The following is a 25,710-nucleotide window of genomic DNA, read 5'->3' on the forward strand; positions in this document are numbered from 1 at the left end:
TGCAATATATATCATCTAAATATATAACTATCAAAATATGAGCTATAGATTTTTAAATTATTCTCCTGAATATGAGTGACTAACATAATTATATTGAATTGAGTAGTAAGAATCATAAATATTAGAATCTGACGATAATTTATTATAACTGTATAAAGGAACAAGACTATAAATGATGATGAAAATAAAGATTAAATTTAAATCTGAAAATTTGAAAACATTAAGTGTATTGTGCACTCTTGTCGGTCACAATGTCTCATTCCGGGAGACATTGTCACTGCATGTCTCCCAGAATGATATCAAGTTCCCCATTCATAACTTGAATGCGAAACTTTGACCGACAAGAGTGTATTGTGCACTCTTGTCGGTCACAGTGTCTCATTCCGGGAGACATTGCCTCTGAATGTCTCCCAGAATGAGACAATCTTCTGCAATCAGAATGTGATTGCAAAACTTTGACCGACAGGAGTGTATTGTGCACTCTTGTCGGTCACAATGTCTCATTCCGGGAGACATTGTCACTGCATGTCTCCCAGAATGATATCAAGTTCCCCATTCATAACTTGAATGCGAAACTTTGACCGACAAGAGTGTATTGTACACTCTTGTCGGTTGAAAGTTCTGCAATCAGAAGAAGATTGTTGAACAATCCGCCATTCCAGGAGGCATGAGCTTGTTATCTCTCCTGAAATGGCACATATTTGATAATTCATGGAGCAGAACTTTGCACGCAATCAGACAAAAGATTGCGACAGAGTAACTGGGAAGACAGCAACTTCAAACGATAAGCTGCTTGGGTGCTGTCTCCCAGATGCATCTGTCGGGCAGAGTCTCAAAGGAGCAGAACTTTGCACGCAATCAGACAAAAGATTGCGACAGAGTAACTGGGAAGACAGCAACTTGAAGCGAAGTTTTGTTTTCGAGTCTTTGGTTAAGAAATCTTAACAAAAAAACAAAGAAAAAAATCAGATAAAGTTGTCAATAACTTCATCAGTTAATGCTCACCTATGGGAGGTGTTTTGCGGGAGCTGGGGTATCTTGGTGAGTACTCAGGAGGCCAAGAAGGGCACCCCAACCGACATTATCCTGATGAATTCAGTTGTCAACCATTCTGAAAACCGCCGAAACCGTCGTGTGTAGAGAAATTGTTTAAATTTATTTTTTTCAGATTTAAATAAAAATAAGAAATGTTTACTATTATGGATTTTGAAATTTTTTTAAATTAAGAGTAGGAGATGAGACAAATTTAAATTTTTAAGAAATATTTGGAAGGGCGTAAGATACGCCAACTTAAATATATTATCAAATGAGAGAAAATCACTCAACAAAAAAACAATTCTTTCAAAAAGTTTGACATTGATCTTTCTAATACATATTTTTGGAAGGGCGTAAGATACGCCAACTTAAATATATTATTAAATATGAGAAAATCACTCAACAAAAAAAACAATTCTTTCAAAAAGTTTGACATTGATCTTTCTAATACATATTTTTGGAAGGGCGTAAGATACGCCAACTTAAATATATTATCAAATGAGAGAAAATCACTCAACAAAAAAACAATTCTTTCAAAAAGTTTAAAATTGATCTTTCTAATACATATCTTATGGAAGGAGTTTACATTCTCAAAATAAAAACCAGTTCAAAATCTTATTATTCCTTGAATAAAAATCATTTAATTTCAAATCCATTCCAAATCCTTAAATCTGTATTAAAATCATTTTGCCAACAACCAATACAATACAAATTACATTTCCATATATCTTCTTGTCCATTTTAATTTTTTATCTCATTTTATTTAATTTTATTTAAAGCATATAGACATCGAGATCCTTTACACATAGTTATATAAAAGTCAAATACATAATAAATTCTTAATTCTAGAGATATCTCAAAATCTCATTTTTTTAATTTAAAATACCTTTCATTTTTCACAGTACGATCACAACAAACAAGCCATTTACTAATTAACACATATAAGAAAAATATCAAATTACAAAACAACTTTCAATATCATTCGCATCAAATTCTATTTTTTCATAATTATCAACTACATGTTATTATATAATATATGTCGGCGCATATTCCACTCTATACAAGTGTAAGACACACTCACACAAAGCTGTGAGATTCATACCTCTATCAGTAGGACTTCTCAAATCAAGAACACATATGTTTCACTATCGCACATCTGTGTAGGATCTAATTAACCCTTTGGACTGGTACTTCAAAATTTGATAATTTGATAATTTCATGTGATATCATCATTTGCCTTTAAAACAACTGTGCGTTAAACTAGACACGTTTCTCTATCATAATGCAAAATATCAAAGTTTGGGAGATTCCCAAAGTGTCTGAAACTGATCATAAGGGTGAAAAACCGTGAGGGGGGCACAAACTTGCCCAGTGAGGTGAAGTGAAAAGTGACAGGTTTACATGTCAGAAATGTAAAGTGTCAGATTTGAAACAAAAAATGGATTAATTTATTATTATATGATAGAGAGATTTGGTAAGTTACTATCAAATTTGTAAGTAAGGGAAAAAAAGTAAGAAAGAAAAAAAAATTAAAAAAAAATAAAAAGCCACTCGCTTCGCTCGCGGGAGACAAAAAGAACAAATTCGAAAAAAGATTATATGAAATTACGAAACTAAGCCGCGAGCGAAGCGAGTGGCTTAAGAAAAGAACAGATTCGAAAAAAGATTGTATGAAATTACGAAACTAAGCCACTCGCTTCGCTCGCGGCTTAAGAAAAGAACAGATTCGAAGAAAGATTGTATGAAATTTTAATTCTTTATTTTTTAGGATTGTTAGCTTTGTAAGATTGCTTTCTCACAAGAGAAAACAAGTATAAGTTTAAGCTGTATGTATTAAAGTTATAAATATTTGATTTTAAAAAAAATCAAGATTTTAAACTTTAAAGGTATTAATTATGATTATCTTTCTTTAGCTTTGCATGCTGTATGCTACTTTTGGAAACTGCTCTATTGTATTAGAATGTTCTTAAATTTTGCACCTAAAAATGCGTAATATTAAAAATTAAGGTATTAATTATGATTATCTTTCTTTAGCTTTACATGCTGTATGCTACTTTTGTCTTTGAGACATTCCATGATTTAAGTTAAGAAGCTTTAAAAAAATGCAAAAAAAATTGAATACTTTACTGGCTGGGCAAATTTGTCGCCGCCCCAAAAACCGTTTTCCAGAAGTTGGGAACGTAGGGTATCATATTAGATTCAAATTTGAATGTGGATGATAAATAAAAATCAAAAATAATTGTTATAATTTAAATGAAGAAGTAATTTAAAACGATTTTATTTATGATCAAATTTTATATATTTTTTTGGATCAAATCCATTTTAATAGAATTTATATACTATTCATCTATTAGTAAACACTACCGTATATTATTTTTTAAGCTATCTTATTTTTTGAACTTTTATTCAAATCTTTGGTCGCAAGAAGAATTGCATGATAAATAAAAACATTTAATCAAAGTCAGTTTTATTTTTCATATTCAAATGGACTGAGTGTTAACATTTAACATTTTTTGCTAATTGTCGTCAAAAATTAGGCGTAAAGCAAAAATTAATATTTCATATGGTTTTATGATAGATAAGCATTATATTCCCACTCATTATATTCGTAAATTTTGAGGTTTATCCTTCGCTTTTAAGATCATTGAATTTGATTTTTATATAAAATAGTTATATATTAGAAAATAATATGAGTTTATGTGATATTATTTTTCAGAAGATTTCATTCTATATGCCTATGAAAAGTACTCTCAAAACTAACTTTTTCCTAATTATAATTAAATCTAGAATATTGTATTATGCTTAGTATTATTTCATTTTTCTCATTCAATTTAGAATTTACAAATGTCAAAAAATTGAGAGCTGTCACTTTTGATGAATTTCTGTTTATTACGGTTTAAATATTATTCACAAAATCTAGAGTCCGAATTCAAATAGTTTCTTCACAATTTTTCAGAGGATTCGACTCGATAACTGCCTGGTTTTTTAAAGTGTTTACAATGCTAATTATTCGCTCATCGAAATTCACCTTATGCCCATGATTGATACCGCATGGGTTCTGCATTCAGTAATTGACTTTGGATTAATCTTCTGTCAGATTTCAATTTGTCACATGTGGTTAATGCAGTAAAATATAAATCATGATGAATAGCCATATTCAAATGTATAGTCTTCGATGCGTCATTGACTGTTGAGAGCAGTATGCTTTGAAGAATTATTTTAGATCAATGAATTCATTCTTTAGTTTTGATAAATGAAATAGCTTTGCTAGTTCTCACATAGATTATCTGAGAGTTGAAGGATTGTAGCTTAGTTTAGAATGCATTATGGAATCAATTTTCTCAAGATGAATAAATTAAAGCTATTAAGCAAATAAAATAATGCACCGCATGGTGTATGTGTCAAGAAAATCTTAGTATTATCAATCCTCTCATAGATTAGAAAAAAAAATTAATGATTCAAACATAACGATGTTAATTTGATGAATTATTTATACAAACATATTCAAATGATCAATGCCATTCTATTACATAAATATACCCGATGTTTTATATTTTCATTCAACTAAAATCTTGTAAAAAAGTGCCAAATTTTGATGTCAAAGAAAATAATAGATTTTGAGGTTACAGCCACTGACGGGGCTGCAAGAAGTGGTAAAATGGGTCTTCACAGACCAACTGATTATTCATTTGAAACTCCAGTATTTATTCCACTTGCATCACTTGGAACTTTAAAAGGCTTAACAACAGAACAGATTTTAGGCCTTCCACATACACCACCTATTCTTTTTGTAAATGCATATCATCTTAGTCGCAGACCAGGCCCCGAGTTACTCAAAGAATATGGTGGAATTCACAAATGGCTGAACTGGCCTCATGGTATTCTCACAGACAGAGGAGGCTTCCAAATGTTTTGTCATACAGATCCTTCTGTTGGCACTGAAGAAGGCCTAAAATTCAATTCTACGAATCCAGACGGATCAGATAAAATTTTAACACCAGAAGATATGATACACATACAAAATTCCATCGGATCTAACATCGCTCTACAATTAGACGACTATGTACCTATGTCAATGACAGGTCCACGCGTTGAAGATGCGATGAATAGATCAATTCGTTGGCTAGACAGAACAATTTCTGCTCACGAACGTCCTGATGACCAAGCCATCTTCGCTATTGTACAAGGCGGCCATGATCCTGAACTTCGCCGCTTGTGTTCCGAAGAAATGTCAAAAAGAAAGGAAAAACTCGGCGGTTTTGCCATTGGCAACCTATCAAACACCGAATCCAAAGATCTTTTCTGGAAGTCACTCAATGCATCTATTGCAGGGCTTCCTCCCGAGTATCCACGCTATTTAATGGGTGTTGGATATCCTGATGACATTGCAGTTTGCATTGCTTTAGGTGTAGACATGTTTGATTGTGTTTATCCAACGAGAACTGCTAGATTTGGCACTGCTTTGACATGGAAAGGAAACGAACATGTCTCTAAATGGAAAAACCAAGATTATCCGATTGAAAAAGAATGTCATTGTTGGACATGTTCTCACGTAACAAGGACAGCTCTTTACCATATGCAGCATTCAGACATGTGCGGCCAATTGTTGACGATTCATAACGTTGAATTCCAAAATAGACTGACTTCTTATCTTGGAGAAGGAATCAAGAAGAAAGAACTCGGAAAATACTTGAAAGATTTCTTCACTGCAAGATATCCTGATGGAAACTTCCCTCAATGGGTTGTTGATGCTTTACTTTCTGTTAATATAGATATAAAGAATTGTTAAATTTTTAAATATATATGTTTTGCATACATTTGACATTTTTTCTTTCGTTTCTTAGTTATAACATATAGATGTTTTGAACTCATTTGATGGTTTTCTATTAGTTCACATTTATGTGGAATTAATTGCTTGTTTTAGATATATATGTTTTGTGCATATTTTTCTTTCAAGCCGCACTTACCCCCATCTGATTTAATTCAAATTTCTGACAACTGGATTGAAGGCCGTGCCATAAGTACACCCTTCAGTTTTTTTTTTGTCTTCAACTTATTTCAGTATCTTTTTTGATATTTATCTATTACATTAAAATCCTTTTAAGTACATTTCACTAAAATATCTATCATGCTTTTGAATGGCATTATCTAATAGTCTAAAAATGATGACATTTTACTTCACATTTTGATTTCTTACATTTTTAAAAAATTCAATCAGATTTGCTTTTATTATACCTTTTGCAAGTTAATATGCAAAGAATTCAATCAATATTAATGGCATTTCTCTGATGCATCATGACAGAAATCAAATTATAAGTTCATATATTTCCCCAATTGACCTATTGTAATTAAAAAAAAATTATCATTTCTATGTCCCTATTAGTATGTATATTAACCATTTATAATTCTCCTTTTTTCTATTAAGAAATATTGCATGTCAACAATTCCAATAATGTTTGGTTGCATGAAAGATATAAAAAAGCATATATTAAATAAGAAGCTTTTAAATGCTAAGATAAAAGTGATTATGAAATGCTTTATAAGAATCTTATTAGTGTAAGTCTTCCTCTATATTTTGCTTCAGGCCATCTTTTGATGTAACATTTTCTCTTTTGATGTGCTTTAAAGAACATTATAATACCACCACATGAGGCAAATATAATTGCACTGGTTAAGTCACTGTAAACTGCAAAGCAAAACCATCCAAGAATTTCAAATGTATAGTTAGGAGCTGTGATGTGGTTGAATAAGAATCCTTTTGGAAGTACGTGCTCCTTGGAACCTTTAGGACGAAGGTGAGCAAGTGTGTTGTGGGAATAAAAGTTTAAGCACTCGCAAACAAACCAAAATGGAATTGCAATATATTGGCATAATTCAACATTTTCAACAGTTTGAGCTTTCTTGATCATATTGTAGTTAACTGCAATGGTAAATCCCCAGTAATAGAGACAATTTACAAAAACTTCTCCTACTTGCATCAAAGAACGAGAATAGTTGTGAAAGAAAAGTGATTCGGATGTTCTTTTGATATAATGAAGCTCCCACATGATGAATCCAATTGTGAAGTAGCAATTCCATTTAACTTTGTCTCCCAACAATAAAACTAAAAGCATTTCAATAAGGAGCGGACCAAAATACATTAAAAAGAATACTGTCTTCCAGTTAACACTTACACCTGCATCTTTAACAATAAAGCTTGTTACTCCAATGTCTTTGATTTTGGTGTCTTTCTTTATTTGTATATCTTCTCCATTTTTGTTATATGCAATTATTATTCTTTTTGGAGCAATTTTTGTTTGCATAGCTGCTTCATCGAATAACAAATCACCAAATCCATCTTCAGAAATGCTGACTACAAATGTTTTGGCCTTGTACGTGAGTGTACACTTCATGATAAAAAATGAATAATTTTTGTGAGTTCAAACCAAGATAAGCAAAAAGGCATCCCAACATTTTATATGAATTCTTTTTATCATGACGAAAACTACAAAAAAATAAGGCCAAAATTCTGAGCATTGAATTCAATTGAGAACTTAAGTTTTTTTATGTTAAAGGATATAATTTGGGAGAAAAATCAGTTCTCCGAAAACTATCATATAACGTGTTAATATTATTCAAAATTTCAGAACATTATTCTAAACAATAAGTTTGATTATAATATAGAGACTGATGATTTGATTTACCATTCATTTTTAGGTCTAGTGATAGATTATATGACCATTATGATAATAAATAAACATTTGCCAGAAGATAATTTAGAAAAAAAATATGAAAAAAATTAATGGATATGTTGCATTATAATTGCTTGTCCGCATTTAATAAAACATATATCAAGAATATATTATTGAATTCTGAAAAATAATTTCTGAATATTTTTCATGATCTTCATGAGAATACAGATAACACACCAAAATTGAGGATATTAGCCGATATCTTAGAAACTCTTTCAGGTGAAAAGATAATTCTTTGGTTTGATATCGTACCGAAAAATAATAACTTTGAAATTGAAAGAATATTAGCATGAGGTTGATAAGCGCCAGTATATGAATCTGGTCCAAGGTTTTCAATCTTAAATCGAGAAAAAGTACCATTCCTTTTAATATTAAAGTAATACCGATACAATCTTTGATTAATTTCAAGATGCCTACCATCTTTGGTTATTTCCGGATCCAAATATGGAGTTACATTATAATGTTCCTCAAGAGTCGCCCATTTTTCAGTGTCAACTTCACCCATAATTCTAAAAGATCGCATATATCTGGGAACTAAGGCATTCAATAAAATTGTGTACGATGTGAGTGTTACTCTTGTGTGATGAAAGTCAATGATAATATAAGGCTTCAAAATCCAAGGCTCATCTTCAGTTACATATCTTCCTGGGTTTTCACTAACGTTACCAACGATCAAAGGGCATGTTGTTTTAAGTAACTCATTTTGTAGATGATGCGTTGAAGACGGATATAATGTTACTGAATCAGCATAAGTAAGATTATCTGTATTATAAATTCCTCGAAGGAATTTGAAAATGTCATTGTAGTTAAAGTAATCTGTACCAACAAATGTATGGGGGGAACTGCTTATCCTCGAACATAATTAAACTTAGAAGCATCATTAATAAAATTATTTACATAAGGATAAAGTTTGTCTCAATTTCAAATTTATCTCAAAATTGTAATTACTAGACAAATTCCAATTTTGAGATAAATCACCGAGAATATTTTGTCCAAATGACGACCTAATACTATTCGATGTATTACTTTGGCATATTGCGTTGCCAAAATTCAAATTATATTGGAAAGGAAATTTTTTCGATCGAATACCACTAAATTTTACATTAATATTGTCTGATAGCTGCAAAATTAACTGGTTCTGGTTATAATGGAAAAGAGCAATTGATCTTTTTGCAAAAAGAAAAAGCATCAATTATCTCTTTGAAAAAAAATGTTGTTAAATATTTGATATCGAAACCAGTAATTTTCAGCAGATTAAGAGAAGCTGAATAATTCCAATAAATCTCATAAAAGAGAATTTAAAATTTGAGCAAATAATCAAGCTCAAAGCTTTTTAAAAGAATCATGTGCTGAAGTTGGAGTAGACAATGCCGATTAGAAGCAATAGTTCTTCAAATATTAGAATTTAACAAAGATATTTATAGAATATAACAATATGTAATACTTTTGTGAGATTAAAATATTCATGAATCTTATTTTTGTGATGAATGAAATATTGGTCAATATATAGTTTCTTTTACTTGCAAAAATTGAAAGTAAAAAGTATTAATAAATTAAGAGAAAATCATCAGCAATTTGGATATCGATATTACTATTATCAAATCTGAATTGGTCATCTAGTGGATCTAAGAATTCAGGGAATCCATAGCTGTTATCATTAGAAATAGGTTGAGAATTTACTCTATTGGGAGGAGTTGTAAGATCTGAAAGTAATTGAGTATCTTGATCATAGCGTTGTGTCTCTGTTCTAGTGTTTACAGGTTGATCTTCAACTCTCACTCCATTATCTTCAAGAAGTTGTATTTCTGAAGATTGAGGATTCCATGAGCACCGTAAGATGTTCCTTTCTACTTCATGATACTCCATTCCGATTGGCTCTGCTGTTTGTTTCAAATGCCCTCTGAAAGAATCGAATTTTGTAGTAAGAATCGACATTCCATTCTTTCCAATGCAGTATATAGTTCCTGAAACTTGACCATTTCGAACGTCATTGACCATGACAATGCGAGTGTGTAACTTAGATGTTTTACCCATCTTAAAAATGAAGAAAATATTTTTTTAAATATCCATACGCCCTAAATTTTATGAGAAAAAATTGAATACTCTTTCAAAAAATTTCCAAGAAATCGAATTACACTATCCAAAACTAGACTCTTTTTTCTGTTTTAAATATGTTATTCGTATACTCTTTTATTTGCATACTTTTTTGAAAATTTGACATGGCAGACAAATTAATCCCACCAGACTGATTTTAGAACAATTTAGGAAGTATTGAAATTAAAATGAATATTTATCATATATTAAGTGCATATACCAAGTATAAAAAGCCAACTTTTACCTTTTGAAATTTTTTTGAAAGTGCATTCAATTTTTTTCGGGTCGTTATCGATTTTGTAATTTAATCGTTATCGTCTTTTTCTAAACGTGCATTTTGAACTAAATCGCATATAACTTTAAAATGACTTAATATTTAAAGGTTTATGTGGTAAATATCAACGAAATGTAATATTAATATGTGCACCATATATGAATTACAGACATTTGAGCAATTCGAAATTTCATCGCGTTATATATTCATTTAAATTCGATCAAATCAACATTGCAATTATAAAACCATTACACATCCAGTCAATATTTTTCAATTTCATGCGAATTATATCATTATTACACATTTTAAAATGGCGAAATATAGTCCAAAAAATAAACTTCGTTTTAAACTCAATTCTCACACATATTCGGATTAAATCATATGTGACTCATATGATCATACATCTCATTTGAGGTCTAAAAAATGATTTACCGAGAAAACTTGCATTCGAACTAAAATTTACTAAATTTAATCAAATTGGTTTACAAACGTAAAGTTTATGTCAAACATTTACGTTTGTAAACTAATTGAGTAAATTTATAGCACTTTTTTTCTCGATGCAATAATTTGAACTACGAGTTTACCAAATTAGTTTACAAACGTAAAGTTTATGCCAAATATTTACGTTTGTAAACTAATTGAGTAAATTTATAGCACTTTTTTCTCGATGCAATAATTTGAACGACAAGTTAATGTAATTAGTGTTCTCAGTTTACAATTCAATATGTCTATGCATATGATATATGCAAATTCTATAAATAAAATATTATTAAATAAAATTCTTTTCAATTCCTTAAAAATAGCGTTTCTTTTGAATAAAAAATGATTTTTAACTAATTTTAGGACTCTTTCTATTTCAAAAAAATACCTGAATTTAATTTTCTGATGCAAAATTTATGCTTTTTATCATGAAATTCTTTTTTTCAAAATTTTTTTGGATTTTTTTCCATTTTGAATATAGTTAATTTTACTTTATTTCACATTCTATTAAGAAATACTTAGGCCAATCTATGGCATTCCAAACGGGAACCGCGGTTGGTTACCATGGATTTCCGTCACCGGTCACATTTTAAAGATTTTTAAAGCCTTATAAAAATATGCTTTGTAAATCATTTTTTGTAAATCGGCAAAAATTTGGTAATTTTCTTCAACTAATAAATCTGCGAATAGCATTTATAATACAAGAACAATCTTTTAAAATGCGTTTGATTCATTTTTGTATAATTTCATATAGGCACATATATTCTTCCGGGACTTTCCGTGATTTTACCGTAAAATCATTAGTTTACACCAATTTTTCCGTATTTTGAATAGTTTACTGCACTTTTTCCGTAAAATTGAGTTACGGGAATCCGCAAAATTTCCGGACCTCATTTTTCATAGAATATAATAATAATATTTGATAAAAAGATATATTATTTATATTTTTGATTTTTGAATTACGGAAAAAGTGAATTGATAACTTGATTTTTTTATATGGTTAATTTTTCAAATGATATTATGAAGATCTAAAATATTAAAAGTAAAAAATTGAATTACGGAAAAAGTGAGGTCAAAAGTGAAATAAATTTGCAGAACAATTTTCATTGAAATAAGACATTGAGTATCACACTTTAGTGAATCAACATCTATAAGAATGAAGTGTTTTGAAGCTGAAATAATATTGAATAGAAATTAATTTTTTCTGAAATTTTGAATGAAATTATGGGAAATAAAAAAATTACTAAATATTGTATTCATACAAATATATTATTTTAAAGGAAAAATAGATGCTGATAGAAACGATGAAAAATTTTGAAAACTTTACAATTAATTTATGTTCGTTAACCACAGAGCTTGCAATCCAAAGCTCACGTTAGACTACAAGAGTCATGAAGTCTCATACTAAGGGATATCCAACATATATTTTAATAATCTAATGTTTGTGACAAATATTCAACATAAAATTAAGTTTTCGTTTCGTTACAAGGCATTCATACTTTGGAGATATCATATTTAATGTACAGAAAAGTTAATATTAAACAATACATGCTAAAGAATTAATAAATAAGATAATAAAATAAATTTATACGTAATTACTTTCATTTAATATGCTTTATGCTGTATAATATTGATTAAGAGGCATTAAAAGGTTCCATAGTCTGCTTTTATAGGCAAGATTTTTGATAAAAATTTAAAATTTTGAAAAATGATGAGAAAAGGAAAAAAAAGGTAAATGAGAGCAAGAGGAGGGAAAAAAAGAAAAAGAAAAGAAAGGGAAGGGAAAAATAAAAGAAAGAAGGACATATAAAAATTTAGATGCGCATTCTTAATGCCGAGGCGGCTTGCCGCCGAGGCGCGATTTTTTAGGCCTCTACGGTAACCCGGCAATGTTTTTTTAAATCTTGTACAGCCCTAGGCCAATCCCTGTGGGACCCAGTGGTAACTTTCCATGGAAACCACTCAGTGGGAACATTTTTTATTTTTGACGGAAAAAATTCTAAATATTTTTTTCATTTTTTGATTTTTGAATTTTTTTTGGAATTAGAGAATAAAATTTAAAGCGATAGATATGCTTGATTATTCAAGATATTGATATTAAATCAGAAATCAATGGTAAATAAAGAGTTTTATAAAAACTTACCACGTGGTAAGATGAAGTGACCACAAATTGAGTTGTGGTACATAAAAATTACCACAAAATTGAGAACTTTTCCCACAAATTGAGAATTTTTACCATAAAATGAACGATGGATATCCACGAAAGTTACCACAACTCACTTCTCGCGCAAAATATGTTTAATATTACATATTAAATACATTTATCAACATTAATTATTTTGAATTGTGGTAAAACGATATGTCACATATTTTTTTATAAAAATTTGTAAAAATGTTTATTTTAATTTATATAATTAAATATTACTAATTTGATAAATTAATGCGTGCATTAAAGTATTGCATATTTTAAATTTACAATTTGACACCTTACACAATTTGAATAAAGTCGATCCGATAACAATGTTGTATCATTTTATTCTGTATAAATGGTTGACTACCATTAGTAAAATGCATCCTCATCAAAAATAAATCATAAAAATAAAAATTTCATAATCTATTTTGAAAAAGAGCAACTTATCAAAGTTGGATGCTCCATATTACCTTATGGTGTTAATTTATGAATATGCATATATATCTTTCATATCTAATTCATTCGATCAAGTTCAATGCGGCAAACCCAAATTTTAGCTAAAAGTGACAGGAAAAAAAAACGTTTAGTATTAAAAAAAAAGACCGATGAGAGCTTCGTTCGAAATATAGAGGGAACTGAGAATGCGCAACCATTCTCAGGGAATATTGGATGCTATTCCCGTTCCCTCTGTATGGAAAATTGAGGTTTTCAAAGGGAGTTAAAATAATATCAAATTTATACTAATTTACTTCAAAATACAAAAGTATTTGACAGCTAAAATGAGTTACTTTAGCAAGCCTATCAATACCCTTTTACGATTATTGTTACTTTTTCGAAATAAAAGTAAAAACAAATTTATACTAATTTACTTCAAAATACAAAAGTATTTGACAGCTAAAATGAGTTACTTTAGCAAGCCTATCAATACCCTTTTACGATTATTGTTACTTTTTCGAAATAAAAGTAAAAACAAATTTATACTAATTTACTTCAAAATACAAAAGTATTTGACAGCTAAAATTAGTTACTTTAGCAAGCCTATCAATACCCTTTTACGATTATTGCTACTTTTTCGAAATAAAATAAATTTATTATCAAAAACCTTTTTTTTCTTAGTAAAAATAAAAATGTTATTTTATATCAAGTTTTTATTCATAAATTTTTATAATGTTGTATAAATTTCATTAAAATTTACGTACATATTAAGGTACTTATCTTCTACATATATAATCTTCATTAGATATATACATGATAAATAAAATTCATAAAACATTAAAAATCAAAAAATTTGATGAACCTTGGCAATTAAACTTTATTAAATAATAAAAAAAAAGGTATTGGGGCTTCCAGGCACTTCGTGCCCTCTAGCCCCGAAGATGTTTAGTATAAAACCGCTTTTTAACTTCACTTAAATGCCACGTAAGCTACGTAAGAATATACGTAAGAGGAAGAGAGCATTGAAACATCCAATAGTAAGACTAACACCACAACAACAGTTGCAACAACAAATGCTGAATGACCCCACTATGTTGCAACAAATGTCAAGCAATCCTATGCTTTTAAACCGAGTTACTGGTGCACAGAGTGGAGGTTTAAGAGCGGCACTTTTAGCGAAAATGGCAGGCTATGGTGGAGCTGCAGACGGAACAGCATATAACCCTCAAAGTCAAATGAATTTGAGTTCACTCAAAAATCAAATAACAGATGTCAAAAAGTCAAACATAGACATACAGAAGCAAATAAGTGAAAACGAAAAGAAACTAGAATATGACAGACACACAAAGAAACTCAATGAGTTAAACGTAGAGAAAAAGAAGAAAGAAGAACAACTGAAAGAACTAAGTACAGAGGAATATGCGAAAAAAGTGTCAGAAAAAGCAGCAGAAGTAGCAAAAATGGAACAAGATGTCATAAATTTGAAAAACCATACTACTCAATATAAAGTACTGAAAGATGAAGAGATAAAACAAAAAGCCCTGAAGACATATATGGATAGCGATGAGTATAAAAAAGAAGTTGAAGCAAATGTAAAGGCAGAAAAACTTTTACAGTTGCAAAACCAAACCGTACAGTATGAAAACTTAGCACAAGAAAGTAAAAATAACGACGCGGCTATGCAAAAGGCAATGAAAAGCGCAGAATATATAAAAGCTAACAATGACTGGTTAGATGCCCAAGCCAACGCTAAAGCAGCCCAACTCATAGGGTCAATAAGGACAAAAATACAAGCGGATGAAGACAGTTCAAATGAAGCTTTAACAAATGCTGACTTTAAGAACGCCTTCGAAGCTCTTCATAGTAAGGTGAAACAAGTGAACGACTTCTCATCTGGAAAGAAACTGAAGTCTGAAGGTTTCGACAAAGAGTTAAAAGAAGTAGCACAAAATATGACGAAAATAACAGATGCAGCAACGAGACAGGCAGTTCAAAGTGCCTATGACGCCGTTAGAGCAACTGTTGTGAAAAGTCAAGAAAAAGAGTTACAACAGACCAAAACAGACCTAGTAAATGCTTTCTTAAGAACGAAAAGTCAGGTAGGACATTACGCTGCAGATGGAACATATGTGCCAGCTGGTGGAACTTATATACCAGCTGTTGGAATTTATATACCACCAAACCCTCCAAGAGAAGCACCTGCACCAGGACTACCTAAAACATTTACATCGTCACATGGACACAGACACAGGCATGCACCAAAACCAACACAACAACCAACAGTTCAAAATCCAGCACAACCAGCACAGCAACCAACAGTTCAAAACCCTGCACAACAACAACCACAAACAGAGCAAGGACATAAAAGAAGTAGAGAACAAGGAAACCAAGAATTCTTAAAAATGCTTAAAGAAGAGTATGGTTACCCAGATACTATTGACTTTAGTGACAGATATAAAGAAGCTATTCGAAAGTTCAAGGATGGAAATACTGACCCGAACCTATTTAGCTTTATGGCTCTGCACCAAAGGGGATATAATCTCAAACCTGGAAAATACAAGCTCGCTAAGGGATATGATTTAATAGCATATCATCCAAATGACATGAACGAATTTACTCCGAGATATTTGATGTCAGAGCTAAATGACAATTTAACTCTCTTCATGAAACGCGTAAAAAATAGAGACGGAACGAAAGAAGAAAGGTTTATGAGTCCGGATGACTTAGAAAGGGAACTTGTTGAAAACGGTCTCGGAATATATGAAATGCCAGCAGATGAGGTACAAGAAACTCCACAGGAAGAAGTTCAGATACAACCAGACATGGAAGAAATAGTTCAGCAACAACAGCTAGAAGAGCCTGAAGGAAACGAACAAGTCCTTCCTTTGGAAACTAACTTCACAGAACTAGATGAAGATTTGGAACAGCCGAAAAATCTTGACCCTCAACAAGAGTATGCGGAGAATATGGAATATTTCCAAGAGTCTAAAAAAAATTCGGCTGACATAGTAGAAGAATATCGAAAAATGTTTGCCGACATACAAAAGACTCCAACATCAGATGAAAATATTCAGCATAGAATGGAAGCACTGAAAGAAAATGTACACAAATACAACAACCCTTTTTACTTACGAGCATTTAACGTTCAATCTTCGGATGAACTCGGTGAAAATAAAATGTTAAATTTCAAGAAAACATATAGAAATGAAACATTGTTTAAAGTTCATTCAGAACCTAACCAAGATGGAAACAAACCTACTTTTGTTTCTGCAGACGATGGAACTACAATGAGATGGGTCATAAAGCTAATCCGGATAGGTGGTTCATAAACTTACAACCACAATTCCAAGAAGTTGTAGACGCAATGGAAGTCAATGGTGAACCAGATATAGCTGGTATTTTAAGCGCGGCTTTAATGCCATTGAAAGATATGAAACATGCAGATATTTTGGACCAGTATGAAATGAACATGGCTGATGGAAATATAACACCTGACGTTCTAGAACATTTATCTCAAAGAACTACACAGAACCATAGAGATGGTATATTTGGTGAAGAGTTTAGAAAGAAAGTTAGGGAGAGCGAAGGAAGAGAACCTATTGTACATGACCTTGCAAACGAAAGTTTACAAAATGTCATAAAAACTTACTTTGCAGACGATGAACTGAGAAGGGATGAATATTTAAGAAAACTCAAATGGACAGTACCAAATGAAATGTTAGTATTGAAAAACATGTTCCTTGACAAAATAAAACCAACTACAGAAATAAACGACGCAAGACTGAAAGATTGGGTAAAAGCTTTCCCATTCACAAAGGATATTATTGGTAACATGGAAAGAAAACCAGAATGGCTACAAAAACATATATTTGGAAACGAGCTTATTCCATATGGACAGGCACTGTTTGAAGAGCTTGAACCGGAAACTCAGGAAAGAGTCATGCAAACAATACGCAAAGACTCAAATACAAACTATGACAAACTCTTTCTAGGATATAGGTTACCTGAGATGGGCGACCAGAGCCCAAAGGCAAAAAGGACATGGGAAATTTACAACATACTAGGTGAACATGAGGCAAAGATGCAACAACTTGAAGCAGAGGGCAAGTTACCAAAAGCGACACCAAAGAAGAAGAGAAGAGTAGAACAAAGTGAAAGTAGTGAAGAAGTAACTTCATCTAGTGAAAGTAGTGGCAATGAAGGAAAAAGAAGAGTTAAAAACTCAGTCAGGAAGAAAGTAAAGCTTGGTCCACGTGGGTTCTATTATGACACATAAACCCAACTATTCTATATTTTTACCCATATGAAATGTACGCCGCTCAGAATATAACGCCAACAGTTTTGGATGCCATGAATGGAAATGTTTCCGAATGGTATAACGAATGCGACAATGCCATTAGAAGGTCAGAAATAGTTCCTGGAACTTACGAATATACAACTGCTGTTTCTTATGGAAACGTAGGTGAGTTTGGAGAAGGTTCTTCAACAACAGTAGATATTGCTTGCGACAGGTTTCATATAATTTCTATTGACAACTCTTTCTTATACGTGGAACAAGACATTGAAATAAAACCTTCTGCCAAGTTGTCTGACAAGAAAGGTTGCAATGGAATTTTCTATGTCGGATACCAATATGCTCCAGAAGTTTTCATGGGATATAAGATATATTCTAACTCTGATTTAGTTCAAACAGTAACATGGGCAAACTATGAATGGTTCGCTTTGAGAAACTCAGTACAACCACAAGCTAGAGAACAAACAGACCAGTATGCAACTATTGAGAAAATAAGAAGACTTGACCCTAACGTTCCAGGAGTTTATGTTAACCTTTCTGGTTCAGATGGAACTGCAGTAACCAAAGTAAAATTGAAACTTAGAGTTCCTTTGTCATCTTTCCTCATCTTCAGGTTTTTAAGATACTTGCCAAACTGGGCAGGAAAAATTTCTATCGAACTTACTCCAAGCAAAAATAACTTAGTCATTGCACCAACACAAGACCCATTCACTCTTACTGTAGCTGGAACTGGTGGAGCCAAGTTCTGTGACTTTTGCAAAGACAAAGTTGACTTAGACTTTGGTTTCTCAAACCTCAACACTGATGTAAACTACTACTTCAATGCTGCTGGAACTGCTTGGGACCCAGTTAAGTTCACATGCGAAAAATTTGAATGCAAGAGAATAGAAAGCAGACTTGCAGTCTATATGTTGGACCCAGATATTTCAAATGCTTTAGCTGCCAAATATATTGCAGTTCCACTTATGTTCCCTATACACCAAATATCTGTCAAAGACTTTGCAGGTGAAGTTGGAAACCAAAGTGCTGACCCAGGTGCAAGAACAGATATTGCCTTAACAACTGCAATGAAACATGCAGATACTATGTTTGTACTGTTCAGACGAACTATAAATGACTATTCTTGTTTCTACAACCCCGGTATTAAATATCATATAAACATAGATGGCAAATACTATCCAAGAGAAGAATATTCTACAGTTGAGGATATGAGGTCATACAACTTGACATTAGATGCTATGAACTTTAACAACAACTTCACAACAACCATTAACCCTGAAATGCAAAGTTCTATTATGCCATATGTGAAAGTATGGACTCATACAGGAGGTCAAAAAACTCAATATACAAATGGAGACCGTTCAAACTTTTGGCTTGGCATTCCATTTGCTGACTCAGAAGACTTTATGGGTGGTATTTCAACTGTTGGTACTGTACAAATACAATATACTGGTGACAGAGACGGTCCAGATGAATTGAAAGCAAAGAAGTTTACAAAACCAATAGCACTTTTCACGGAAGATGCTCTTTTGAAGATTCGTTCGATGAAACCTGCTGGGGCTCCTCAGATTGGCATAACGACAGCTTCCATCGAGCAGATTTTGGCAGCAGGTCAGTAAGTTGTTCTTGAACTGACTTCTCTCCGTCAAATATTGACAGTACGCCAGTTTTGATATAATATTGTATTAAAAACTTACCTTTAGAAATATCTGTAAGTTTTGTTGTTATATTTTTGTCTGCTTCAAGAACTTTCACCATTTCAGTTATACCAACTTTCTTTGCTTTATGAAAATATTTTGGTTCAGCAAAGACTGCTATTCTATAACATTTTCCATTGTTTGTGTAAAGAACTATTCTGTCGATGTATTTGTATTGTTTGTGTGTGTAAACTTTGTTTTGCTTCAATTCGAAGAGATATCCGAATACGTCCATCTTTTTATTCTAAGTAAAATGTCATTTCCGAAAAATAGAAGCGTAAGTGTTTCAAAAGGTTTAATGGCGATGGCAGATGTGAAGTTAAATTCACCAACTCAAACAAACAGTCAAAGTGTTGTTGTCAATGTCAAAGACAGAGATGTTGAAGTGGGGAAACCATACGAAGACGAAGATGGTATAACAATAGTTCCTGTAAAAGAACAACCAACATACCCTGAAGTTAGCAGAGACTTAAGTTCTGTTGCAGATATTCGAAACGACTACCAACAACTTAAAGACAAACTTAAAACTCAGGAGAAGATTTGTCAAGCTTTAGGTTAATGTTAAACTTGGTCGAACACAACCCTGTAAAAGTGAACTCATATGTCATTGCACCTCATGAAATTTTGAAAGAACTATTGAAACTTTTGACAGAGGCAGACGATATAAACATCAAAGAAATAGAACCCGACATTGCTTGCTGTGGTGTTTCATATAATGTCATTGACAAGATATACGTTATGAAAGGAGGTGAAACGTTGAACTTAAAATATAGTTTCCCAGACGTCATAAAAATATTTGACGACCACAACATTTCATTAAAGTTTGTTTGCTAAGTAAAAATGGCAAAACTTCTTGAAAGATGTTTGAAGAAAAACAATATAGACTTTATTTCATGTAAAGGACTTTACACACTTTTGAACGATATGAAAGACCCTGTTTTGTTTGTTCGTGTAGACAAAGGAAAGTTCTATGTCTTTACAAAATATTTGAACTTCTTAGACAGAGAACTTCAAGAAACGCCATGTGAAAGTTTAGATGAAGTTCTTCTCCACTTTCAGAAAAACTTTTAAATATATGTAAATGGCAGAAGACATAGTGGTTTATACTATTACGACTAAAAACCCTGAGTCATATAATTCTATAACAACAAAACTTACAAAGTCCTCAAGGACGATATTGTAAACTGACCTTAAACACGATGACGACTAAAGCCTGTTTTGCTCTTTTGACACCAGAAGACTTTGTTGTTGTGAATGGTAAAAAATACTCCTTTGAAGATACTTACTCAGATATACCACCAACAGGTTTTGTTGACTTATTTAATACTTTAAGGACGGATGTAACATGTGCTGCAACTAGAGCAGGTTTCATTATGTTTGGATGTCCGACTGAGTTTACTATAAACGATATGAGCTATAATACAAAACTTATATCTGGTTTTTACTACCAACAGTTTCCTATAACAGGAAAAGGTGTCATACAAGGAATGTCTGTTCCATTGACTTTAAGTACACCTATTTTATATATTGTTTCAAACTTAGGTTCAAAGTGCTATTCGAATGTCGACAGAAACTACTATGACCAAAAGATACTCATGCGTATAAACAACACTTTCTCTGCTGGTTTGCCTATTGTTCATTCGAATGCAGAGTTTTCAGCTTTAGTAAACTCAAACACTTTAGCAAACATAAACTTAACCTTAGTTGACGCAAACTTTGTTCCTGTAAAACTTTTATGTCCTATGTATTTGTCAATGACGGCAGAAAGTTTCGAATTGGAAGATGCAACTGGTGAAAGTATTGTACTACAAGAACAACTTCAACAACAAATAGCTCAAGAACAACAAATGCAACAAATGGAACAAATGCAACAACAAATAGCTCAAGAATAAAAAAAATATTTTTTTTATTTTTATAAAAAAATGTACAGAATAGACGTTTCAGATTTTTATGACTTCCAAGCGTTCAGAAATATGTGTCCATTTCGAGACTATAACAAAGCAGTCGAGAATTTGAAACGTTTAGTCATTTATGTCGACTCTGCCCCAGAATGTTATGTCATGAAAGAATGGGATGTTGTCTTTAACAAACCTAAAGCGACAATAGTTTCAGAACAAGAATGTAAACAGAAACTTAAGAAAATAAAAGTCGTACAAGTTGGTATGAAGATGTTAGATGCTTGGGATATCTTATTGTCAAAGTTAGAAGATTTTTCAGTTCGTGGTATAAAGTTCTATACACCATCTCCAAACTTCTATTCTATCTTCACTGGATATAAATACGAACAAGTAGAATGGAAAGAAAATGTTATAGAAGCTTGGTTAGACCATGTCAAAGAAATTATATGCAATGGAAACGAAAGAGTCTATGAGTATATCTTATGTTGGTTTGCAAACATCTTACAACATCCAAGTGCTAAAAATGAAACTGCTCTCATTGTAATTGGAAAACAAGGAACAGGTAAGAACACTTTCTTTACAGATATCTTATGCAAACTGTTAGAGGGCTATTCGAACCCGAATATGACAAACTTAGAAAACATCTGCGGTAAATTTAACTCTTCAATAGAGAATATGAAACTTATAGTATGTAACGAACTTCAAAGTATAGATACAACAAAAGTTTTGAACTCAGATGCTTTGAAGAGTCTTATAACAGACAAAGTTGGAGTTGTTGAAAGAAAGTATAGAGACCAAAGAGTTTGTGAAAATGTTGCAAACTTCGTCATGGTTTCAAACAATGCCGTTCCGATGAAGTTAGAAAGTTCTGACAGAAGATATGTAGTTGTCAGAACGTCAGATTCTCATATGCAAGATACAGAATATTTTGACGACTTAGCAGAAACTTTAACACCTAACTTTTACAACCACTTGTTCTCATATTTCATGACATTAGATATTTCAAAGTTCAATCCAAGACAAATTCCACATACCGAAGAGAGACAAACATTGTTAGAAGCAAACAAGAGTGTATATGAACTGTTCATAGATGAAACTGACTTTGAGTGTTTAGATGAAAGGTCATTGTACGATTCGTATAAACAATATTGTCAAGAGTATGGTTATATGACAGCGTCTAAACGAACATTCTTGGCAAATGTCAAAAGTCTTTTAGACGTTCAGAATGGTGTATATACAAAGAAAAATTTTTCTGAGTAAATTTTAAAAAAAATATTTTTTTTATCCGATAGAAAAGATGACAAAATTCATCTCAGTCAACAAGTACATGTCAGGACTTAAAGAAGAACTAGACCCATTCACATATTTGAATGTTTACTTCTACCATTTTGAAAAGTCTACATTTGACAAAGTTTGGAACATCGAACCAGTTAAGTTTGCTATTGTGACTAAAAATGGTGCGAAATTTGAAGACTTAGACATAGAAGGTTTGTTAACAGTCAAAGAAAGTTTTGACAGAAGGTTTTCAAACCTTAAAGAAGGCAAAGCATACAAACTTGTTATACCTTATGAACCAAAGAAAGCAGACGACTATGAATATTATGAGTCTAAGATAGTTGAAGTTCAAGGTAAATTGGGTAAAAAGATTTTAGAGTCTAAGCCAGTGTTTGCTCCTAAAGAGGAAGAGAACATTGACATTGACCCAGAAATGTTCTAAAAATAAAATTTTATTTTTACATGTCATATCTCCCCTTCTCTGGAACTGGTTCTTTCTTCTCTTCTTCTACTTTCTTTTCTTTCTTTTCTCTCTTCTTCTTCTCTGGTGGAGTTATGTCAAACTTCTCAGAACCATATTTTTGTAAAAGTGCTTTGTCATTTAATAGCTCTTCTATTCTGTTTTCTATTTCATTTTCAAGAACAGCGCATGTGTCTTCTTTGCATTCTAAGAAGTTTTGTTGGACTTCATCTCTCCAAGAGGCGTCATCTCTGTCAACAAGTCTGTCATTGACAAATTTTAAGACTTCTCTGCTTAAGGTTTTATGGTTCTTGTCATATTCCCAGAAACAGAACTTTAGAACAAATTCACCTTTCTTGTTTACACTATGTAAGATTTTATGGTCGACAGATGTTTTGCTGTCGAAAAGCTTGTCTCGAATATAGATGGCGAAATCGCTAGACATTTTCAAAAAGATAAAAATTTTAATTTTTCTAAAAATATGTTAGAAAAAAAGTTTGCTGACATTGACAAAAAATTTGAGAATGTTTTAAATAAGAACAAGAGGAAGTTAGAAAATGCTCAGATAAAACCCATACATGACAAGTTCTTATTTGCTCAGAATGGTATAACAGGTCTAATTGCACCGCCTGGGTCGGGTAAGACTTTCACTTATCTTAAAATGGCTGCACAACAACAAGAACTAGATGAGAAGAACCCATTCTATGAGTTAGTAGTCATTTGTAGTACTTCTGGTCAATTTGACCAAACCGTCAATTCGTTCAAAGATATTATAAAAAAGTCTAAGTTAGTATGTATAAAAGATACTGAGTTGTTAGATTGGATAAAGAAGTACCAAAGAAGAGTTTTGAAGTACAATGCTATAAATGAGTATATAAACTCGAAGTTTAAAGACCCAAATGAGGAAATGCAGAGAATATTAGAGAAGAAACACTTCAGAAACAAACAGAAAGAGATTGAGTACCTTTCGAAGAAATTGCAATCTTACGATTGGAAGACTTACCCTCATAGATGTCTTCTTATCTTAGATGACTTTGCTTCTCATCCTTTGTTAAAGAACAGAGAACAAGACATGTGTCGAATTCTCAAGAAGCTCAGACACTTTAACATTTCAGTTGTCATTTGTGTACAGACAGCAAAGAGTTTAAGTAAGGATGTAAAGAGAATACTTACTGATATCATACTTTTCCCCGGATTGTCCGAAGACGATTTCATGGAACTTATGAAAGAGTCCATGGCAGGTAAGTTTGACAGACATGAACTATGGGAGAAGTACAAAGTCATACAAGACCCTCATACTTCTTTCAGAATTCATATCTACGCGAACAAAGTTCAAATTGTAAAAAGTCAAGCGTAAAAATGTAAGTGTTTGAGTCTTAGTCTGTTGTGGTGCTGGGGCTGTCGGTTCTTCTGGCTTTGGAATGGACTCGGTTGGTGGTACGTCGGACATTCGTTTGTGTCCTGTCGGATGGAAGGACTTTTCCTGTCGGAAGGAAGAGCTTTTCCTGTCGGAAGGAAGGACTTTTCCTGTCGGAAAGAAAAACTTTTCCTGTCGGAAAGAAAAACTTTTCCTGTCGGAAAGAAAAATTTTTCCTGAAGGAAAGAAAAATTTTTCCTGAAGGTCGGCCAAAAAGTTCTCAATTTTCGAAAATTTGAATGGTTTACGGACGGACAACTGGAAAAATTTTTCCTGTCGGAAGGAAAATTTTTTCCTGTAGGAAGGAAAATTTTTTCCTGTAGGAAGGAAAATTTTTTCCTGTTGGAAGGAAAAACTTTTCCTGTAGGAAGGAAAATTTTTTCCTGTAGGAAGGAAAATTTTTTCCTGTTGGAAGGAAGGACTCGGAATGCCAGAAGGACTCGGACAAGACAATTTACCATCTAGAGCTACCTGAGCCATCTTTGGTGTCAAGCTTGAAAAATAAATGGTTCATTTACTCTTCTTCTTTGAAGTTGTCAAAATACTCTGTTATCTTTTCCTTCAGTAGCGGTAAATCTTCTTTGAATGTAAGTATTGTACAACCTTTCATATCATAGTGTGTTTGAGGTAACGTATCTTGAACTATCTGTTTAACATCTTCATTCGGTGTCATTGAAATCGGTAAGTTTTCGCGATAGAACCAATTTCTGTCAGATTTGTAAATCTTAGCTAAGTCGTAAAAGCTTTTGTTGTTTCTTCTGACTAAATGCAACATAACCATATCTCTGTCTTCTTCATTTTCCATCTCTTCAGTGTAAATCATATACTTATAGTTCTTTTCCTTTCCTTTTGGTACCGAACGTGGTATTCTTTTCTGTATGTTTTTGTCTTTTGCTTCAAGCTTGTTCTCTAGCTCTTCACGTTCTTGTCTATGAAGTTCGTCAAGAAGTCTGTAAATATACCAAGCGTAACGAGGTGAAGCCCACATTGCAACAGCATTTACAAGAAGTCTATGTACATACCAACCTCTCAAACCATTTGGCAAATTTTCACGATTTTCATAGAGTTTTGGCGACTGGGGTTTTTCTCCCACTCGCTGTTCTTCACTGTTTTTATAGAGTTTTGGCGACTGGGGTTTTTCTCCCACTCGCTGTTCTTCACGATTTTCAGAAAAAAGTCTGTCTCGCTGTGCTTCGCTCAAAAGTTCAATAGTGCTTTGGTTCCTAAACCAGTCTTTAGGAACCTTAGTATCTGGTGCAAAACATGCTGTCAAAATACTTTGCATTTGGTACATGTCATCTTTGACCGAACGAATGAGACGTAACTGTTTGTTAAACTGAACCCACTCGTATTCTTCACTTATGGCTTCATGAACGATAGCAGTTGTTGTGTTCTCTGTTGTTGTCATATCTGTCTTTACATACAAAAT

The 25,710-nt window shown here is 32.3% G+C and overlaps 11 protein-coding genes and 1 pseudogene across 12 annotated transcripts, besides 11 other annotated features; 7 read left to right on the forward strand and 5 right to left on the reverse strand.

Moving 5' to 3' along the window:
- Nucleotides 1–497: 497 nt before the first annotated feature.
- On the forward strand, nt 498–1,100 carry TVAGG3_0054420 (uncharacterized protein; the record flags this gene model as incomplete). Its single annotated transcript, XM_001306818.2, has 1 exon — nt 712–945. One exon carries the CDS (start codon nt 712–714, stop codon nt 943–945), a length of 234 nt encoding a protein of 77 aa, XP_001306819.2.
- A 1,284-nt stretch (nt 1,101–2,384) lies between these two features.
- Nucleotides 2,385–2,407: a terminal%2Cinverted (terminal inverted repeat of MuDR-6/TvMULE4 transposon ID:TVAGG3_0054430).
- Nucleotides 2,385–3,188: a mobile genetic element.
- Nucleotides 3,166–3,188: a terminal%2Cinverted (terminal inverted repeat of MuDR-6/TvMULE4 transposon ID:TVAGG3_0054430).
- Nucleotides 3,189–3,890: 702 nt separating this feature from the next.
- Nucleotides 3,891–3,927: a mobile genetic element.
- Nucleotides 3,891–3,927: a terminal%2Cinverted (terminal inverted repeat of Banshee-A3 transposon ID:TVAGG3_0054440).
- A 116-nt stretch (nt 3,928–4,043) lies between these two features.
- On the forward strand, nt 4,044–5,847 carry TVAGG3_0054450 (queuine tRNA-ribosyltransferase catalytic subunit 1 family; the record flags this gene model as incomplete). The annotated part of the gene is made up of 1 exon (XM_001306819.1): nt 4,631–5,824. The coding sequence occupies one exon, from the start codon at nt 4,631–4,633 to the stop codon at nt 5,822–5,824; it is 1,194 nt and encodes a 397-aa protein (XP_001306820.1).
- Nucleotides 5,848–6,572: 725 nt separating this feature from the next.
- On the reverse strand, nt 6,573–7,427 carry TVAGG3_0054460 (very-long-chain enoyl-CoA reductase protein; the record flags this gene model as incomplete). The annotated part of the gene is made up of 1 exon (XM_001306820.1): nt 6,573–7,427. One exon carries the CDS (start codon nt 7,425–7,427, stop codon nt 6,573–6,575), a length of 855 nt encoding a protein of 284 aa, XP_001306821.1.
- Nucleotides 7,428–9,209: 1,782 nt separating this feature from the next.
- On the reverse strand, nt 9,210–9,826 carry TVAGG3_0054470 (uncharacterized protein; the record flags this gene model as incomplete). The annotated part of the gene is made up of 1 exon (XM_001292261.2): nt 9,312–9,800. One exon carries the CDS (start codon nt 9,798–9,800, stop codon nt 9,312–9,314), a length of 489 nt encoding a protein of 162 aa, XP_001292262.2.
- A 319-nt stretch (nt 9,827–10,145) lies between these two features.
- Nucleotides 10,146–10,199: a mobile genetic element.
- Nucleotides 10,146–10,199: a terminal%2Cinverted (terminal inverted repeat of MuDR-N2_TV transposon ID:TVAGG3_0054480).
- A 2,141-nt stretch (nt 10,200–12,340) lies between these two features.
- Nucleotides 12,341–13,053: a mobile genetic element.
- Nucleotides 13,054–13,344: 291 nt separating this feature from the next.
- Nucleotides 13,345–13,374: a terminal%2Cinverted (terminal inverted repeat of MuDR-3_TvMULE3 transposon ID:TVAGG3_0054500).
- Nucleotides 13,345–14,130: a mobile genetic element.
- A 2,340-nt stretch (nt 14,131–16,470) lies between these two features.
- Nucleotides 16,471–25,710: part of a mobile genetic element that runs on past the window's edge.
- TVAGG3_0054520 (protein of unknown function, DUF4106 family) lies at nt 16,956–17,516 on the forward strand (the record flags this gene model as incomplete). The annotated part of the gene is made up of 1 exon (XM_051221127.1): nt 16,956–17,516. One exon carries the CDS (start codon nt 16,956–16,958, stop codon nt 17,514–17,516), a length of 561 nt encoding a protein of 186 aa, XP_051106113.1.
- On the forward strand, nt 18,500–19,153 carry TVAGG3_0054530 (protein of unknown function, DUF4106 family; the record flags this gene model as incomplete). The annotated part of the gene is made up of 1 exon (XM_051221128.1): nt 18,500–19,153. One exon carries the CDS (start codon nt 18,500–18,502, stop codon nt 19,151–19,153), a length of 654 nt encoding a protein of 217 aa, XP_051106114.1.
- On the forward strand, nt 19,530–20,065 carry TVAGG3_0054540 (annotated as a pseudogene). Its single transcript has one exon. A coding segment is annotated over exon 1 (536 nt).
- Nucleotides 21,154–22,031, forward strand: TVAGG3_0054550 (uncharacterized protein; the record flags this gene model as incomplete). The annotated part of the gene is made up of 1 exon (XM_051221129.1): nt 21,154–22,031. A coding segment is annotated over one exon (878 nt), but the record flags the coding sequence as incomplete, so codon positions are not given.
- On the forward strand, nt 22,427–22,846 carry TVAGG3_0054560 (protein of unknown function, DUF4108 family; the record flags this gene model as incomplete). Its single annotated transcript, XM_051221130.1, has 1 exon — nt 22,427–22,846. One exon carries the CDS (start codon nt 22,427–22,429, stop codon nt 22,844–22,846), a length of 420 nt encoding a protein of 139 aa, XP_051106116.1.
- On the reverse strand, nt 22,863–23,309 carry TVAGG3_0054570 (uncharacterized protein; the record flags this gene model as incomplete). Its single annotated transcript, XM_051221131.1, has 1 exon — nt 22,863–23,309. One exon carries the CDS (start codon nt 23,307–23,309, stop codon nt 22,863–22,865), a length of 447 nt encoding a protein of 148 aa, XP_051106117.1.
- On the reverse strand, nt 24,126–24,761 carry TVAGG3_0054580 (uncharacterized protein; the record flags this gene model as incomplete). Its single annotated transcript, XM_051221132.1, has 1 exon — nt 24,126–24,761. The coding sequence occupies one exon, from the start codon at nt 24,759–24,761 to the stop codon at nt 24,126–24,128; it is 636 nt and encodes a 211-aa protein (XP_051106118.1).
- Nucleotides 24,796–25,689, reverse strand: TVAGG3_0054590 (KilA, N-terminal/APSES-type HTH, DNA-binding family; the record flags this gene model as incomplete). The annotated part of the gene is made up of 1 exon (XM_001582156.2): nt 24,796–25,689. The coding sequence occupies one exon, from the start codon at nt 25,687–25,689 to the stop codon at nt 24,796–24,798; it is 894 nt and encodes a 297-aa protein (XP_001582206.2).

This window comes from Trichomonas vaginalis, chromosome IV, assembly GCF_026262505.1.
Source record: "Trichomonas vaginalis G3 chromosome IV, whole genome shotgun sequence".
In the NCBI taxonomy this organism is placed as follows: Eukaryota; Parabasalia; order Trichomonadida; family Trichomonadidae; genus Trichomonas; species Trichomonas vaginalis.